Source organism: Taeniopygia guttata, chromosome 5, assembly GCF_048771995.1.
Source record: "Taeniopygia guttata chromosome 5, bTaeGut7.mat, whole genome shotgun sequence".
In the NCBI taxonomy this organism is placed as follows: Eukaryota; Metazoa; Chordata; class Aves; order Passeriformes; family Estrildidae; genus Taeniopygia; species Taeniopygia guttata.
The window spans coordinates 48,429,197-48,449,786 of NC_133030.1; the positions used below are offsets into that span (position 1 = coordinate 48,429,197).

At 35.4% G+C, this 20,590-nt stretch overlaps 1 protein-coding gene across 4 annotated transcripts in view; it reads right to left on the bottom strand.

The window, feature by feature from the left end:
* TTC7B (tetratricopeptide repeat domain 7B) overlaps positions 1-20,590 on the bottom strand; it is a 120,021-nt gene that overhangs the window by 85,251 nt on the left and 14,180 nt on the right. For 3 of the 4 annotated variants that reach the window (XM_072930336.1, XM_030274846.4, XM_030274845.4), the window contains exons 2-5: positions 18,027-18,181; positions 17,056-17,224; positions 3,901-4,031; positions 2,836-2,957 (exon numbers count right to left, since the gene is read on the bottom strand). In XM_072930336.1, the coding sequence (XP_072786437.1) occupies positions 2,836-2,957; positions 3,901-4,031; positions 17,056-17,224; positions 18,027-18,181 (577 nt within the window). Of the gene's footprint in view, positions 1-2,835; positions 2,958-3,900; positions 4,032-17,055; positions 17,225-18,026; positions 18,182-20,590 lie in introns of those variants that run through there. The other variant, XM_072930337.1, reaches the window with a different exon arrangement.

Sequence of the window (20,590 nt, forward strand, 5' to 3'; positions counted from 1 at the left end):
ATATTTGTGAACATTACTACCTTAAAAAATAAAAACAATAAACCAGACAAAATTTACTTGTAAATCTCACAACAACACAAATACTAGGATAAAAGAAACACTGGGTACCTAAAGAGCTGTCCTTTCTCAGGGGCATTTCACTTGAAAATAGCTATGTTAAATACTAATGTCAAAGTTCCTGTGCTCACAGCTTTTCTTGGAAAAACATCAAGACTTTGAACTCCTTCAATATGAAATTACAAAGCAACTACTATACAAGTTATGTAATCAGCCTGAAAGCATAGGAAGTTACACTTCTGAACATTTTTTTTTAAAACTCAAAAATCCTACTCTAAGTTTTAGAACAAATTCCTCAACTTCTTTGTTACATTTCCAAGCTGAAATGTTCCTCATCTCCCAAGTGAAAAATGGGTATATAGTTTGTTTCTTTAATAAAATTCTGTACGCTTCAGAAGAAACCATTAATTTCAGTTTTGTGTCTTAGCACTAAACTAACACTTTTCTGGTTCAGATTATTCCCACTTCAACTATTTTTTTGGCTAATTGAATTTCCATGTATTTTCAAAATACCATCACTTAGCAGAAAGGCTAAGTTAAGTTTCAAGCACTACCTAGTTTTTTATACAAGATAATGCATACCTGAAAGATAATCACTGAATCCTCTACAAAATCTTGATATTTGACTTAAGAGAAAATCTCTGTACAGTTAACAAATGAAAGGGAAATTTGAAGTAGATCAACTAACCTTATAGGCAGGCAGCAATACTCCCTATGTTTCTGTTGAAATTATGATCTTCCAGCTCATATAAAAGTTATCTTATTTTCTTTTCTGGTTTGAAACTGACACACGTGTACAAAGATGATTTTAGATTACATTCAAACTTGAAATATGTTGCAAAGTTTCCCGGAAAGATCTCAAATCTACTTTCTATAACCTAACATCAGGAGGGATGACACTTAAAAATGAAACAAAACATCCTTAAAATAGATTTATTAAAAAGCAGGCTATAATTTGTTCCTATTAGAAAAGGTATATATTTGAAGTTCTCTTCAGTTCTGGTAAACCTAAGTTAAAAAATGAAAAAAATAAAAAAGCAATCCCTAAAAGGAGCCACATAACAAACAGCCTGGAACAATGACCATATTAGGAAATATTGTAAGAACTGTGATTGACTCTGAATTAAGGAAAGGAACTAAAAGATGTAACAGCAGGAATATGTAAAATAATGATTTTCACAGAGCTATTTTTCCTAACACCTTGCTTCATATCATACCACAAAAAAAGTACCACTGGCCAAAGGAACTAGAAGAAATTCAAAATTCTATATATAATATGTAATCTGTTTATAAACTGCAAGTGACCACTGTACTAAAGACTGCAAAAAAATATATATGCTTGTGTAGGCGTTAACAAGATCACCAACAACTTCGCTGTGAAGAATTAAAATGCACACAGAATAAAATCACCTTCTAAAGCTCACACCAGATGAGCTGATACAGTCCAGCAAAAATACTCCTGTCTGGATATTCCTTAACAATCCACTGCATGATCTTTTCTGTGCAGTTGCTTTTTGTTTTCTTCATTAATTGCAACCTGCTAGGTCTACTGCTCATTGCTTTTACAAAAAACATGTCAGATTAAATGCACCATTTCCGTCCCTGGCCTTCAATCAAAATTCTTCAAAATGCGGAATTCTTAGCTTATTCTTAACCATGACTGCCACTGGGATTTTTGCAGGAACTGTATTTTATTTATTTTTTGTGCAGACATGAAAATAGAGATCTTATTTTTAGTTCTGGTAGATGAAAAAAATCAGCTTTCAGAACATTCCATTCCTCCTGCAATTAAATTATGAAAACAGAACAAAAGTGTAAGTCTCAGATCATATTATTGCACCACTACTTCAATACTTTAAGAAAGAGATTTCAAAAGTTTCAAAAGTTTCCATCATTTCTATGTGGAAATTCCTGAAGATCCTAAAACTCGGGTAGGTTTTTTTACCCTACCTTCAGTACATTAAAATCTCGAACTCTTTACAGACACTGCATGATTTCTTTCATCTCTTGTTTATGTATTTGAAAGAATAAGAAACATTTTTGCTACAAAACAGTAGTCCCATCAAGAGTTCCAGTATTTCAATAAAATCACATTTTCCTAATGAAATAAGAAGCCCCAGACACAAGTTTTTAAACTATGTGATTTCAACAAATCTCAGAAATGTACTTAAAGGCCATCTATACCGAGTTTTGAAGTTCTTAAAAATGGAGAGTTGTATTCTTTTTCTCATTCTGTGTGGTAACTGAATTTATTTTTAGGCTTTTAAGCAAAGCCTTATTTAAAATAAATTATAAAGGAAGTCTCATGCAGAATCTAAAGGGATCTACAGAGCAGGTACAATAAAGATTGTATACTTGTATACATACTGTTGATCTTCATGCACATTTATCCTGCAGCATAATGTTAAAATAAGTGATAACTGAAGAGATTTGGAAAAAAATTACAAAATCAAAATTATAAAAATCAACAGTTTCAATATGTTGACACTGTTTACCAGTGTTTGCTAGTAAATTTCAAATAGTTAAAGCTTAAGGTAATTTAAGTTCTTACATTTAGCAAACAAAACTATAAATATTTTCTGTGGCTAAACAATTTTCCAATATGTAAATCAATACAATATGGGCAGCCTTACTATTTTAATCAAAATGTTACTACTTTATTAATAAGAGACCTCACAATTACAGAATCCACAATTGCTAGAAATAATGCCCAGTTAAATCACAAATAGAAAACCTAATCAAAAAAGTAAACACAATAAAAGAAGACTCAAATCTCACCCATTCTTGAAATATAGAACATGTGCTCTCTGAAGTCCTGTTTCCAGTAAAAAACTAAGCTCTTGTTCATGTGCAGTGGGCCCTGGCTTAGGGCTTCTGTTTTGCATGTTGGCATTAATTACCTAAGAGAACACAAGAAAAGGGGGAGAAAAAAGTCTATTTAGAAAAAAAAAAAAAAAAAAAAACTTAAAATCAAGGGTTGTGTACTTTTCCAGGGAAGCTAATATTTAATGTTGGAGAAATCTTTGCCATTTGTAGGTGGTGGCTAGTAGACCATTTCTAGCTTTACCTCCATTGCCACATAAATATAAACTATTTTGTTCTTGGCTTTACCCTTAGGGATAATTTATTTACCAAGTAGAAATATTGCTAAGCAAAATTTTCCAATACTTTTTCAGAAATTTTTGTGAAGAATGGTATATAAAAGAGAAGAATATGAAAAATCATATTTGCAACCTTATTCAGTAGCAGGAGGTGATGGTATTCAAAAATCTAAAACTCCTGTTAGGGTAGAAAAGACTGCTGCAGAGAGCAGTAAGAAGATTAAAAGCTATCTCCAGAGTGATTCCAAAAAACAATTTAGAAATAATTGTATTACATCAGCATTAAAAATGCTGTCAAAATGTAATCAGCTTTCAGCGCACATGGTCTACCAGCCACTATAAGACAATAATAAAACAGCAAAAACCCTCAAAAATAAAAGCCTGTATATATTTAAAAAACAGTATTAATTACTTTTTCCCTCCATCACATTGGTTTTCTTTCCCATTTCTTCTGTTTCTCATGACCCTAAATGGGTCTTATAACTCCTTCAAAGACAGCTGTCAGGTGACAGGCCTGAGACGTGCAAGCAATGGGTCTGAAAGAGGATGAGATGGATATTGCCAGCTCACTTCACTCTAACAGCATTCACAATCCAAAGAACAGAGTCCTGAGTGTACCTCAAAGTCTAAAAAAAAAGCAGTAGTGTATAACTCCTAGAAATAAAGGGTCACACAAATTTCTTTTAAAAAGGCATTTCTATCAATCTTTAAATCTTCAATTTAGAAAATCACCTCAACTTACCCTTTCTATCTCCTGAAGGTACAGGAGAGCAATATCCCCAGCCTTCTCATAGCATGTAACAATTTCTTGTTCACGGTCCACATGGAGATTGCTCGCTGAGGAAGATATTGGCAGCTTCTCAAGACAGAGACCTTGGGAGGCAAAAAAAATTCAAACAAAGCATTAAAAACCAATGTCATATAATATAAATAGCTAAATCATATTCCAGGTTAAGCCTCTTTAGTCAGGGGAAGAAACAATGGAAATGAAGGTATGTTCCCCTAAAACAGACACTAATAAATATATAAATGAAAATTACTCCTCCTTAATAATTATAAATCCAGAATGAGCATGTTTTTAAAGCAATTCTGATTTAAAAGGCATTGTGATGATCTACCATAAAAAAATACATAGATTCTTTCTATACCAGTTTTACATTACTCTGTCTTCACTTTTCCAGAATGATCATAGAAACCAAGGTACAGCAATGAAAGGCACTCAAGGTAATATTAATCCAGTCACTGTGCAAGAGAAAAGTATCCATAAAAACAAATACATTTGAAATAAACAATGTGTTAGGAAGTGTAACTTTTGTATTTAAACATAGAAGAGGTAGTTCACTCTCATCAAGGCCATGTAAGTCTTTTCTGCTCAGGATTTAGCCAGCAAATACATTAAGTATTGCTTTGAAGCAAAAAAAAAAAAAAAAAAAAAAAAAATCACTTGTCTCAATAAATAAATAAAATCCAACAACTCTTACTAATCAATACTAACTCCTACACAAGTCACAGATGTTTTCAAGATAATTAAAATGATGGAGAGGACCTTGAGACTATAAATCCATTTATCTGATGGAGGAATCAACCAATCCCTGACACTTGTCTAACCTATTTTTAAAAGCTTCTGACAATAGGGATGCCCTGGTCTTCATATGCAAATTACCACAGAGCTCAACTACTCTCACAGATAGTATTTTTTCCTAGTTCTTGAATCTCCTTCTCTAGATTAATTACTTTGATTCATCCTCACAGAGAGGTTTTTCTGTTTTTCACAAAATACTGCAAGTTAGAGCATGGTGTCAATAACACCAAGGTAATGGGTCTGATCCCCCTATGGGCCATTCATATACAAGTTGACTCCATGATCCTTCTGGGTCCCTTCTAACTCAGAATATTCTTTGATTCATTTAGAGAGAGAGACATACTCGCAGGAAAAAAAAATATCAATTCTCATCAATTTCTCTTTTCATGCTTCCTTGAGAGTTAATCATTTTTATCTCCTCTGGACACTCTCCAGCTGGTTACCTCTACCTTGACTCACTGTGCCAAAATGGGATACATGGCTTCACTTGGAGGCCTCAGCTGCACAGAGCAAAGAAGATAAAAGACTTCATGCTTTTCATAAGGGAACTTTTTTAAAAAGTATTAAAAATCAGCAGAACTTTGGTGCCTTCCCTTACATATTAGTAAAAATTATCTTCCATTTACGATCCGCAACAGACCACCAGCTCATGTCCTTCAAGCCAACTATTTCATCTTATATTTATTTGAATAATCAATTGCATTTGCAGTAGCACTTTCCACATGTTAAGAGATTTACTTCAGGTCAGTCTTCCAGCTTGCCAGCAATAAATGCTACTCCTAAAATGCCTTCAACTGCTTCCACATTAATATAATCCATAATTTAAATTACTGTATTCTCTATTCATTGTTGAAAGTTTTGAGAATCCATTGCTGGACAAAAAACAAGAAAACAGTAACAAAATACATACTTATATATTGGGCATATGTGTGTAGAATGCCAAGTAGTACAAATCCAGTTTGGAGAACAGTTTATCAAAGGATTTCTGTCAATCAATACTGTTCAGTCAGTATAGTATGTTTCATTACAATTACACAAAAACCCCAACAAACAACTTATGAAGACAAGCTACAAAACCTGGAATTTATTTATTGATAAACTCAGAAATACCTGCAGCCTCCAGATTATTTCAGAATATCTATTAAGTTTCATCTCTGTAAAATTGTAGTTTATATATATAAAAAAACATCATGCCAGATTTCTGGCTTGAGAGAATGCTTTAAGTCTGTATCAGCTTGTTGGCCACCTTTACCCTCCAAACCCTATTACCAGTACAAACAACACAGATCTTACAGCTTTATGTGCTATACATCCAGTTAACATAAAATCCTGAATCCAGTACTAAAACCCCTGCTAAAGACAAAGTAACATCCAATATAGTTTTGAAAAGAACTTTGCATTCCTAAAATGCAGCGAACATGCAAATTGTCTGTCTCTTAAAAACCTGCTAAACCTGAGTACAGTAGACACTGGGTGTTTCTGACATGTAATAGTTTTCACCTAGCATACCTCTAGAAGTTAACTATATTTGTGAGTAGTCTATATTTGTGAATAGAGTAGCCAACTAATCTGCTTTTTTTCAATTTTTCAATCAAATCACAAACATCCAAGAATTTTTTTATTATCAATAAGTCAGAGACCCCAGAGCAGCAAGGCTTAACTACAGAAAAAAGTCAGGTCTTGTACTACAGTAGGTTTGAAGAGACTCTCTGAAAAGAAGATCTAAATGTAAGGTTGATACTGGATAGAAATTTTGCTGTGTCCTACAGGAATACCTTCAAACAGTAAATGCACTGCAATAAACACATCAAATGACTGAAAGCACCAGGTAATTTGTGTGTGAATCACGTGTCCACATTCCTTCTCTCCCACATTATGAACAGCCAATGACCCCAAGTAACCATTTCCTACATCAAGCAAATTACTCAACTATTTGTAGATCTAAGTCACATTTATTCTTTCTATTTTTACAGTTTATGGCCATAACTATAATATTTAAATCTGAAAAATTCATTCTAAAGACATTTCCTTATTTTAGCTGAGAATTTTTATTATGATACAAAAACACCTGAGTGTTCAGCCAAAAATGTTAAGTAATGCAGTAGGGATATGTTAAATTTTTACATATTTAACCTTGTTCTTTGATGAAGTACAGAATACTCCATAGAGAAACACTGCTATATAACTAGCATTCACTTTTTTTTTTTTTCTGTTATGTTTATTAAGCCCAGGAAATTATATATATTTTTAAGCATGTCATGCTTTGGGGAAGGAAGTTTATTTGAAAATCTATTCTGAAATGACCACTTAGAAGAGTGGTTTGCATGTTTTATTTGTTTTGATGACACAAGTAAAAATTGCAATTTAATGCTGCATTCACAATGAAAACCTATCAACTAGAGGAGAAACCTTTAATAAATTATGGTTTATTATGTTAAAACAAGTCACTCCAGACTGCTCATTTAATTTCTTTCTTAAATACAGATGAAATTTAATAAATAGTGTATTAAAGTATATAAAAGTACTATTTAATTTTAAATTGATATACACAGCAACACAGCAATAACAGTTACATGGTATACTGCCCGGTTCTTCATAAGAATACTGAGAGATGAAAATAAGTTAATTAAAATAGGGATCATTATATTAGGCCCTCAAAAACAAGAACAAGCACATGGTAACATACAGAACAGAGAAACAAATGAAGTTCAAAAAAACATATATAACCCTAATTTATCTGCTGAAGTCTTGTCATAGAATCAGACAAGTCAATTGTCCCATTTGTGATTCTTCCCACAACCTGCCAGGCAGGAATCTGCTGTTCACTCTCAAAAGGATAGGCATTTCTTTAACTGTTTAAACACTGCTTAGAGGTATTTGGAAAAAAGTACAGGTTATTACCATAAAATGTTACTGCATTTGCTGTAAAGGCCATAGCTATTGCTTTATTTAACTTTTATTTTGTTTGATTCTGCATTCAAGAGTACCATGACAACTGGTATCACAAGTTGACTTTGATATTCAAGGCTTTTAAGTTTGAACCCTTCCAGTTAAAATAATTTTCAGATAAAAGCTTCCAACAAACTGGGTCAGTTTTAATTTAGGAAGACACTTATCTCATACATATCTAGTCCTGATATCAAGCAAGACGATTCCTGAGGGAAAAGAAAGTGAGAAGCAGTGAAACAAATACGAGTCCATACTAATTAAGTTTACATGTTTTGCAAGGTAGCTCTAAAATTGCTTGTCATAAGAGCAAAAGAGCAACGAACAGCATTTGGACAATAAAATAATATTCCTGGTATTTAAATTATATTTTCCTTTGCAAATTTTCAAAAAGTTACCCATATTTTGTAAAATGGTCAGCAAGCAAACACTAGACAGTTTTATCATTTGGAATAAGTGGCATTCTTGTGTCTATAGTCACAAATCAGTGGTCAAGATTAAGCCAAGTAAACATTTTTTACAAATAGAAGACCAGGCCAGCCCTACCACCACATCTGCAGAAACTGACCACTACCCAAAAAAGAGGATGCCTCAGCAAGAATAAGCAACAAACTGTTTTTAAGAAGTCCTCACACCCATTTTTATGTTGAAAAAACCCCTAGGCTTCAGTTCTGTAGGAAAACCAATTAAGCCACACTCCCATTTCACTACACAGAGTAAAACCAAAAGTTACTAAAGGTCAAAAGGGAATCCACGGCACAGTTCAGATCTTTACCACGTACTCTTATCACACAGACCACTACTGAGATCATTCCAAAAAAACCAACAAAACCACTTATAGCATTGTGTATCTGAAGATTCTCCATGGTCCCACCTAGTACCTTGCCTGTATAAATTTTAGAGAATACAAATAATAATTGTTCGTCTACTGTTTCCAGTAGATAAATCAAAGGACAGAGGAAAACCAGTGAACTACTGGTTTATATTTAAGTCAATAAGCATGTTTTTTTAAGAGAGTGTTGCCCCAATACATAGAGATTTCTGGGTTTGCTTCTGTTTTCTTTACATAGACATGTAAAACCCAAGTGTATCTTAGTATACAGCACTTTCTGTTCCCTATATATGATATGCAAAGTGTTGGTACATGATATGATAAGTGTTCCAAATGCTGTACACAAAAAGCCCCTTTTCACCTCCTTCTAAAGAAACTTCATGTTTAGCATATTGTTATTGCTATCAAGGAACTCCCACATTTATTTATTTCTGAACTTAGAACATGCACTGCTAATCTCACTGAAGGGAAGGACTAATTAAGTCCTCAATCAAAGATTTTTCTTGCTTGCAGAGAAGTTTTTTTCAGAGATTATTTTAGAAAGTAAAGCACGGGGCTGTTTTTATCTTCAATTCCCTACTGATATTTGCAAATTATTATAAAGGAAAAGAGAAACAGAATACAGAATAAGCAAATATATTTATAATAAACTGCCTTTTACTTTTACAGCTACTCCAGATACACTGTAGGGATTGCCTATTGGTTTAGACAATTTAAGTAAACAAAAATAATTCCTATGATTTTTGAAGTACCTTGTACTGCCCATTCCATTATGCCAAGATTTGAGGGAAAATATCTCTAACAACTGTCCGAATGCAAAGTCTCCTATTTTATGGCTAGTTTCATACATATGCTCTCCAGAAAAGGCACCAGAAAAAAGCCAATATCCCCTTCTCTTAGCACACTAGATTTTTAGGGAAGCACCTCTGGCTACCCACTCTTTTAAACACAGACTACTTACAGAGAATTAAATTCCATTCTAGACTAAACCCACAGTAACAGAAGCAAAATTTTCAGCATTTAATCACGCATGGTCAAACTGCAATATCATTTCATTACTACAGCTTTTCTAATGCCATAGTTATGCTAGTGCTTCTAAGTGTCTTGAAGTTTCTCAGTTAAAAAGAGAGTAAAACCAGAAATATTCACCTCTTTTTCTGAATTGAATACCTACTTAGTACTCCAAGCAGTCAATAAAAGCACAACAATATTTTGGGATTTCTTTTAATATCATCTGAGACAACTGTTGTGAACAATTGGTCACACTTTTCCTCTAAATATAATGCATTCCAATCTTTCTATTTTCTTAAGAAACAGTCTTTTGCAATATGTTTTAAATAGATCAGTATTTTTCTGAACATACATTTGTTTCTTAATAATCATATGCCAGCCAATTCTTGCTGCAGTATAGCCCTTTAACAGACCAACATCTTGTGGCAGGGCTGAAAAAGTGCCAACTAGAGATAAAAGCTGGAAAAAGGACTATTGTTGCACATCCTGGAGTGAGTGGACCTCTTCTGATGAATGCTCCCCAAAAGCAGAAATGCTGCACACCAGTATATGGAATGGGCATCAAGGAAGCTATTTGCTCAGGGGACAGGAAATTATTTAACTACAGAATTTACACTGTTCTGCTGTAAAGTGTCAGGATTGCTCCTACAAGCACCTCTAAGGAAAAAAGGCAAAGCTCTACTGTGATACCTGTTCTCCCTGTAGCATGAGAAAAAGAGGCCAGAATCACTACTTTTTAATTGGAGCCAAATATTTTTAATCTCTCTTCACTCTGTCAAAGGAAGGATTCTGAAGAAATTCTAAATATTTGGGAGAAACTAAGAATAAGACACCACCAAATTGCCCAAGTCCTAAAGAATTCTATTTTAATAAGAAACATAAGTTTCTCATTCAAAGTTTAGCTTTCAAATAAGACAGCTAAAAGCTGTACTTAGGAAAGCAGGACAAATGCCTGGGTTCCTCCCAGTCCCTGCTCCAGCAGGGCAGATGTCATAAATGTAGTCTGGGGAAAGAAAAGTTTTACTGGAGAAAATTTGAACTCCCTATGGCACAGGCCTCCAACCATGGTCTGCAAAATTCTCACAGACAGTCTGCAACATTTGCACAGCAAGACAGGAGGAAGGAGGGAACCTGAGTTCTTGACCCATTGCCTAATGAGTCTAGGGATCCCCAGCGTAATTGCTAAACCAGCTTTCATTTAGCATTCTTCCATGAAGAGTTGCTTGGTGTCTGCTGACACAGGCTAGCAGTGCACAAGATCCCATTACAATTGCATATGATTAAAGTTAAGTGCAGCACCTTTTCTCAACTGCAAAGTAGCAATCCACATGCACCTAACACTGCCACTGAACCTAATGAGTATTTCCATGCTTCTGTAAACAGAACTAATTAATAGCCAATCATTTAACTTGGTAAATGCAACATTAAATTTAAATATGGGTCAGCAGCAGTAAAGACAGCCTCACCTTCCTCAACATACATCATCTAAATGTAAACACATTTATACAAACAAAGATGTAGGCAATAAAGATGTAAAATGACCTGCAGCAATAAGGCTAAAATGTTGTAATGTCACAATCTAACTTATAAAACATCATTCACACTTAATAAGAATTCATTACTGTAATGTAACACAGTCATCTTGACAGATACGTGAGGTTGTCTATGAATCTATACACTATGCTAATTATAAACATATTTTCTTTACTAAAATCAAGTTTACAAAGCTGCAGACTTTAAGAAATGTCAGACCTGTAAATTGCTATGTTCCTCTATAAGCATTTTTAGAAAGGGTCATTAATTCGTAATGCCAAGTATTATAAATTCATTTTTTCAATTATATCTTCTGACTTAGGCAGCAGTATCAGAATTATGTTACCTAAAATCTGAATAATCTTATTTCCTGTTTAAATAAAAACTTCCTATTGCAGAGTTCCTGACAAGTTGCTCCTCCCCAAAATAACACCTCAATATCCCACTGTGCATGCATTTCATCTGTTTGCATAAGCAAACTAAATTGCTTAGAAACATGGGCGATACTGCCTGCACAGTATTTGAATAATGCCTATGCATGCTCTCCAGTATATTACCTCATTCATATAGTGCAGAAAATGTGCAGAAACTTAATTGTTCTGTTCCCAGAGGCCACAACCCGAGGGGATTATTAGCTTCAGCCAATATTAAAATGGATTATAAATACATGCTTCTGTAGGGCAACAGCACATAATTTTCTTTTTCTGATTGGTCTTACAGGAAAATTGGAAAAGTTGGAGCTAGTAACACAAGCTTAACATTAAAAGAAAAAGATACACATACTTTTTACTTCTTCATGGATTCATAACTTGTCTTATTTTCATTTTTCATGAGTTTAAGATCCTACTCAATCTCAGAACTGAGCATTGCCAATTAAACTGATCTAGGGAAGAAAGTAAACAAATAGACCCTAAAGAAACAAACTTAACCTTTGGAACAAGGGAACCTTCCCTACCTATCAGAAAGTAGTTCTTCTTATGAGGATACTTAAAAATCAAGTATTTAATACATCCAGAAAAGTGTAAAACATCTCCATGTTTTACTTTGAGCCAAGACTTGCCATCGCAATCTCAAGACTGTCTTTCCTTCTTTCTCCCCCTGCCCAGCCTCATTTCTTAGCTTTGCTCAATCCACATAAGACATCTCTAGTAACCAGTATATTTGTGGCAGAAGAAAAAAAAAATCTGCTTTTTTTTTGTACTGCTCCTTAAAATTTCATATTAAAGGTATGACATGCTCCTGTGACCAATAGGTAACAGCTTCAGGGAGCCAGCTCCAGCAATTTCATACATCTGCTCTCAGGCTCACACATTGCCACAACAGTCATGCAAACCTGCCCTTCTCCTCAGCAATGTCATTCTTTTATGCCTATTTTTCTCTCCCTCATCACACCCTCTTGAAATAAACTGGCAACTCCAGCCATAGGCATTTTGCTACAGAAAATTGTTTTAGTTTATGCTTCTCCTCTGTTTATGTGCCAAATAAATTTACAAGCAGATGGGGGAAAAGCTAACCAACAGATCCAAATAAATATTCTCGTGTTTTTGCAAAACTAAGTGGTCCACTGATTTGAAAAGCTTCATCTTCTCAATTTATGTTTTATACTATATTTTAAATATGTCCCACTGCATGTTTTCAACTTTCTGAATTTTAAAAAATTATGTATTTAATACAAAAACTATGATTTTATTAACACTCTATCCCACACAACACCTTCTACATACCCATACAGAATCATTACTCAGAAGCACAGCATCAAAATTAGCTCCTTCCTTAAAGAAAACACTAGGTGTAATCAGAACTGCATTCTATGGGCATACACATAAAAACATCTAATTTAAAGTTTAAAAGGTATGCTAGTCCATAAAGTAAACTACATAAAAGAAAGCAATCTTCTTCTACAACTCTGTTTTTAACATAAGAAATTGAGGAAAAGTGTGAAGAAAAGCAGGAAAATATTGGAATTATACTAAGCAAGTTTCTGAGGCTTTGCCTCGTGCATACACACAGTCTCCTCCTCATTGTTTTAATGGGCACAGAAGCAGATATCTTTTCATCCCTCATCTTCTGTGAGTCAGGACAGAGCACAAGGCATCACTACTAGAAGTTATTTTTATTGCCAGAAGCCAGGAAAAAAATTAAAACAAAACAATTTGTCCATGAGCTATTCAGTCTGATAAAATAAAGCCATGCCTTTATCACCACACTAACAATTTAGCACTTTCCCTAGAATGAGCAACAGAAAGGAACCGCTTTCCAGCACTACTTAGTCATTGAGAGCCTGTGATTCCCTACACACCAGAGGCTTGCAAACAGGCAGATATAATAGAAATTAAAAAAAAATTCAAAAGGTAAGTTGATAGGATTTTCTTTAAAATTTGTTGAAATTTTACGATGTTGCATTTTGACAAATCTAGCATGAAACTTTCTTTGGAAGAGCTGAAGCAGCATTTCACTAAGTAGATATTTCCAAGAAAAGAATAACAACCATTTAATCTTCCTTGCTGGGTTTGAAAGTCTTTGAATCCTTGGCTTGACTTACTATCATTCCATATTATGCCTCTTCTCATACGGTCTTCTAAATATGCTGTCCTCAATTTAAGCATAAAGCATAAAGCAGCATAAAGAATTAAGAGCATTCTTTTAAAGATACATATATAAGCATTTAATATACTCATACATATGCTCATTTATGTAATAAAAATGTGAGGACCCCCTTCATGAGTGCACCACAGGCAGTAAATGGCTTAGTTCTCTGATTTTCCCTTCCATGTTCCAATTCCGTTTTTTCTCCCCACCATTGTCACTACTGCTATTCCTCTTCCCCTTCTTTTAGCTGTCAGTAGATAAAACTCCAGCAAAATTTAGCTTGAGGCTGACCCCTGAATCCATTGTGTACTTTGTTGTGTCCATACACACATACAGACCCTTCCTTGGCTGTGAGGAACAGAGAGGCACAGGAGACCTGGAAATGAGGTCATTTCCAAGGGCTTGTTGTGAGCTGTGGAACTGTCTATGGTTACAGTGCAACATGCTCATGTAAGTACCCTGTAGCAACTGTAGAAGAAGAAACATGTCAACTCATGCATTCCTCTCAATCCATCACCTCTGAGGTTACAGAATGAAGCCTCATAGTGAAAAGGTAAGTACATGGATGTGGTCCAACATTAAATAATGAGAAAAATTTTAAGGCCATTAAAAACTACCATTTGTTACCTGCCCTCTGCCTTTCTCAGTTTTAAGAACATCAGTATTTGACCACTAGGCAATAGTATACAAGACTGTAAATCCACTGGAACTGGATACAAATGAGGAAATTTCAGCAGGTTCACTGCTTCGGGGCAGCTGGGCCAATGCTTGCAAACAGGCATGGACAGTCCTTCACTGCTTAATAATATGGTGGTATGACTGCCAAAGAAATAAAATCCAAATACTCTGACCAGTTTTATAAACTTTCTATAATCTAGTTATCCTAGTACATACAAACAGAAATAAAAATCCCAGTGAAGCACAAAATCTCTGTAAGAATAACTTGTATTTAGTTGGGTAATACTTACAAGCCTCAGTCATCTCTGAAGAGACTCTGAATTCAGACTGTAAAGTTTACAGTCACTCTTAAAAGGAGAGAGAAAAACATCAACCAGAAATGAGGAAGAGGGTGAGAATTAAATGTACACTACTGGGTAGAAACATATGCTCTTTAGTTGTCAGCTACTCTAAACCTGTCCAGACTTTGAATACTAAATTTAAGACTGCTCTGTGATTACCACCTCATTCTAGATCACGTAGAAGACTATATTCTTGCAATCCTCTACCATGAGAAGAAAGGAAATTAATTTTTTTTAATCTTCTGAGAGAGTTGGGGTTGCTCAGCCTGGAGAAGAGAAGGCTTTATGCAGACCTTAAATCATCTTCCAGTACCTAAATGGGCCTGCAAGAAAGCTGGAGGCAGACATTTAACAAGAGCATGTAGAGACAGGACAAGGGACAAAGGCTTTAAATTGAAAGGGGACAGGTTTAGACTAGCTGTTAGGAAGGAATTATCTACTGTGAGGGTGGTGAGGCACTGAAATAGGCTGTCCAGAGAATGTGTGGATGTCCTGTTTCTGGGAGTGTTCACAGACAGGCTGGATGGAACTTTGAGCAGCCTGGCCTAGTGGAAGCTGTCCCTGCCCATTGCAAGCTTAGAATGAGATGATCTTTAAGGTCCCTTCCAACCCAAACTGTCCTGTAATTTCACTCAAACTGAAAACACTGTAGCTAAAACATATGTTCCTGGACATGAACAAAACAACAAAAAAACCCCAACAGTTTGCACAGGTAAACTGGCAGCCAGTCAACCAATAGAACTGACAAAAGTAATGAAGTCCCATCAAGATATATCAAGCCTCATATGACAGATTTCAATGTTTTAAGAATAAAGTTTGAAATCAGAAGGAAAAAACCCCAAATATCTAGACAGAAAATATGCTGTGTTTAAAAAAAAATCTGAACCAACAAAAAATTCTAGAGTACAAAAGGTATCTGTTTTTCTATTTTCTAATACATTATGTTTGAATTAAGTAAAATTAATAATACTGATTTTATGTGCAAAATTTATGCCACTGTGGTTTAAAATGGTTTATATCCTTATGAGGCCAAATAAAACAGAGCCAGAAGAGTTGAGCTCTGGAAAAGATTCAATTAAATTCCTTGGAGATAAAAGCAAATTTAAGTTCTTAAAGTCATTCAAGTCCATGGAAAGAACATGACAAATTCAACAGACATCCTCATAGATTTAAAAAACAAAACAAAAAGAACAGCCAAAATCCACAAACCTGAGTGGTAGTGCACCCAAAGCAGACACTGCTCTAAAGCCCACAGAGATGTTATTTGAGAAAATGGAGCAGATTAACATCATATACAAGAATTCCCTCAATACTACCATTCCCACTTCAATCTAAATAGTGACCAGACTTACGAAGCATCCTTTTGACCCTGCTACCAGTTGGTTCCCTTGTTTCTTTGACATCTCTATAGGACATGATTCATGCCTGTCTAACATTTACTGGAGGACTGTGTTGGTGGAAAACAGCCACTCTCTCCCAAGGCTAACATTAGAAACAGTCCTTGATCAATTGTCAGTCAAATCTATAGAAGCCTCTCACAATTTGTTTGCTGCCTTTAACACTCCTCTTGCCATTACAAAATGTACATATGCAACCAAATCCATGCTTAAACACAGCAGACCAAAGCAAACACTTCACTCAGTAAATTCTAATAAACCCCTGGCATACAAACTGCCATTTTCCCCAACACACTGACCATCCCTAAGTCTATTACAGTTTTCTAAACTGAAGTGGCACTGCCACCTTAAGACACGAGGCCAGCATTACAATTTTCACTATACTAGAATGGTAAAGAAGAAAATGGTTTTTAATTACCTTCACTTTCTGATTTTTTAGAAAATCAATATTCATATTAGAAAAATTTACATATAGGAGTGCACAAGTGATGCATTGCCTTAAGTCAGTTATCATGTTATTAATACTCTTCTGAATTAAGTGGCAATTTAGCTATGCAGCCTAGCTTAGGCTGAGCATTTTAACGTTCAGTAAAAAGCATCACTATGAATCAAAGCTCTCCATTCTACCAACAGCCACCACAAAACTGCACTGCATTTTTTAGCCCTTAACTTTTGGCAACAGTGATAATACTTTTAGCAACTAGCCACAGTTACTGTGACATATATGGGAGGACTTTTAAATGGATACACAAAAAAATTGATCAGGTGACAGCACAGTTAGAATATTAATTGAAGTAAAAGCCTTGTCAACTATCATAAACTTGGAATAATTTGGACTCAAACCATCCTCTTATTTTATCTACAAATATGGCACTCCACTACTGTGTAGATGACATTCAAACTAAAACATTCTTCATCTTTGGACAAGATAAAAATTAACTTTTAAAAAACTACTTCCACATTATGATACTGGAAAGAGCAATCTTACCCTTTGTAGAATATGCTTCAGCAATCATCCGTAGCCGATATGGTGGCACTGCAGTCAGTTGCAAGTCATCAACACCAACTCTAGCATATGTGTTCAGAGCTTCTTTGTAATCACCTTCCACATAGTTTAATTTGGCCATGATTAGGTTAGCTTCTTGTAGGAATTCTGGCTAGAAGGAAGAGAAATAAGAAAGGGTTTTCCCTAAGAAAACACACCTAATTCTTTCTGATAATTATTAGGTATGCTTTCTGTCACCCCTAGAATATTTCTTCTAACAGAGCAACAAATGAACAAAATCCTGTCTTGTGTAATATTTGAGAAGCTTGAAGTAGGGGGGAATTCACTAAATCTCATTCCAGCAAGCTACTGAAAAGTATTACCAGCCATTTTAGATATTCACATGTGTATTTACACGTGTACCAGAAATACCTCTCAGTTTGAAACCAGCTTTTCCAGGTGATAAAACTATTTAAAGGCAGCCTATCATTACAGCTCCTCATACGACTTCTTTTTCTAACAAAAGCACAGTTGAAAATAACATAGCATCAAAACTTAATGATATATGTTCCACAGCTTACATATTTAATTCACACCATTTCAAAGTATCAGGGCAGGATAAATGTCTTGAAAAAAAGAATTAATGGGGGATTGAAGAGAGAAAAGAAAGAGAAATTAATACTCCCTGAAGCCACTAGAAACAGAATATTACAGACGATTGCAAAAGAAGCTTCTTTTGATCTCTGAAAAAAGATGGATGTTGAGTACAGAAGAGGTAAACTGATGTAGTAGCTCCAACAACAGTTACGTAAAAGAAGGACCAGAATGGTTATGAACATTAGAAGGTTCTGACAGAAAATGCTCTCTTGTACTAATCTCGCTTTCAGAATCTGCAAATATAATTTAAGGAACTTTTCCTCAATACTTCAATCAATTTCAACTTTTCTTATTCTTGCTCAGGCCGACTTACATACCTTGAGATTACCCCTATCAAGTGCTGCTGTGAGATGTTTCCTGACCTCAGTCAGCTTTGGCTGGGGGCCCCGGGGACTATTACTGTGTTTAAGAGTATTTTCCTTCAAAAATTGTTCTAGTTTGGATTCCCCAAGAAGAAGCTCTGCCATGTCATCTGTAAAAACAACAAACACAGGAAGTATTAGAAATAATTTTATTTCACTAACATTGCCTGAATTTTAAACACAAACTAGCCAAAGCAAACACAGCATGAAGTATTCAGGTTTATCACATCATGTGATATTTTGTTTTACTTTTCAATTTATCTTTTCCCTGCCTAATTCACTGTAGAATCAAGTCTCCTGTGTTCTAAGATAAAAAGAATTAAAACATTAACCTGAAGTCAGTATTCTCCCCTTCCTCCTCAAAAAAGCAACACTTGATTCCAAAGCTTCATGTAGCTCTCTGAACAGGAGAAGATCCATTTCTGATACTCACTTCACCAAAAAAACTGGTTTCAAATATGAATACTGATAGTGGATTAATTTATTTATTTGAAGTTACATGTTCCTCATTATGTCTCACCATCCATATGTGTCGTGATGTGATCACCATCCATATCTTCTCTAAGTCTCCCTCAGACCTTTTTAAGGCTCCAGCCATCCCAATTCTTCAGTATGACAGTCCATTTCTCATCCCTCTCCCCATTTCTTACAGCTTACCACCACTTCTCAGACCTGAAGGTACAATGTAATACCAGGCTGCCCAGCAAGACTGCACCCAGCACACTTCCAAAACTCAATAAACTGGTAATGTTCTACCTCACCCTTAGCCAGGACTACTAAACTTCTTTTACTGAAATGTTTTCAGTTATTTCTCTAGTTAGAAGAGCTCTGTAAATGTCATCACCTTTCTAGGACTTTAAAAGACCAAGTCATGTCTTGCAAACAATGTCTGAACAGAACTAGAATGAGAGGTTCTATGGTAAATAATAAGTATTTTGGTAATGCACAAGAAACCCATTATTAGCTGCAGCAGGGAACAAGTGAGGACTGAGCACATTTATGACTTAATATGGCTTACAGAGTATTCTGTTTTTAGAAAACAAACAAGGATAACACATTATCAGAGTCAGCAAAAAGCAGGGAAAGGGGCAATAAATGTTGTCAGCATAAGCACTTGGAGGGACCAGCACCAGGCTTTGAAATCCCCTGCACACAGCCTCCAGTGCTCCACCACAGTTTAGCAGTAACAGCCACCAGCCCCAACAGTCACTGTCAGCTGCATTCCCCTAGGAAAGGGCCCAAACCAGAAATCCTGGACTGCTTCCCACCCCAGCCACATCGGCTTGTCTGAAGCACTTTACACTAGTTTTGCCATTCTTTTGTTGAAGTCTGTTCAGCAAAAATGAAAACCAGAAGATATTTCAATGGACTAAGTGAAGAAAAAGAAATAAAACACATACTTCAGCATTAGGGAAGGCACAGGATTATATACAGTTTTGAGAATTACACATATTACTAAACCCCTCCAGATGACACTGCAAAACATTTGGCTGTTCTTCTTCTAAAATTTTTTAGCTTGTTATCTACTCAACATTTCCCTTGTTGCATTTTTTGTCCATTGACTCCAACCACTGTCTCCATCCATACAGACAGTCACTTCTCATCAAAAGCTTATGGCTGGTTTGTCCTTGATAAACCCATGTCAACTGATCCCAATCACCTCCTTATCCTACCAGGACATAATTCCTAATCTTCTCAGAGCCTAAGGTTAGGCTGATCAACCTCCAGTCCCTGGACCCTTGTTGCAAATGGCCATATGTACCTTCTTCCAGTCACCAAGAATCACCCTCCATCACAAGGACCTTCAAAATACGAGTGTCCAAGCAATGGCCTTGGCCAGCTCTTTCCTACTCTTACACAGGCTATCATTTGCATTCCCCTTTGCACAACACAGTAGGGCATAATGTTTCGCTTCATGAGACATTTCCATCAAACAGAGTTATTTCCATCAATATTACACAAGCTCTAATACATATACTAAAAAGCACAAATGGTACAGAAACCATAGCATAACTGATAAAAAATCAACAGCTTGTGTAGCTTCAGGTTCAAGCTGCAAACTAAACAAGAAATTAAAGTGACCAAATCTAAACATGATATTTCAACCCAAATCTGCTTTGTTACAGACTTACTCCAAATCCCACATTTCATTACCACAGCCGCAGTATTATTACAAACAAACAGTAAAATCAGATATTACGACCAACATTACCCTGCTCAAAGATAGCTTAAGCAGAACACTCTGGAGGACTGCACTTGCTGCAATTATTCCATCTCTCTGGAAATCAAAGAGTTTAAACAGCATGCAGAGAAAAGACATCTAATTCTGTACAGCAATTCAAGGCAGGTTAGTTTGGTTCAAGGAGTTTAACACGGTCTGTATGAAGGGCTCTCAGAGGTCAGAGGTCCACTCCAAACTTACAAAACTGAACTTCAGTTCCCTGTATGCAGTTAATTGCCTTTCAAAGAGTCAGTCGCTGGCAGGTCCTTTCAGGATAGGTAATTTACTCATAATATTC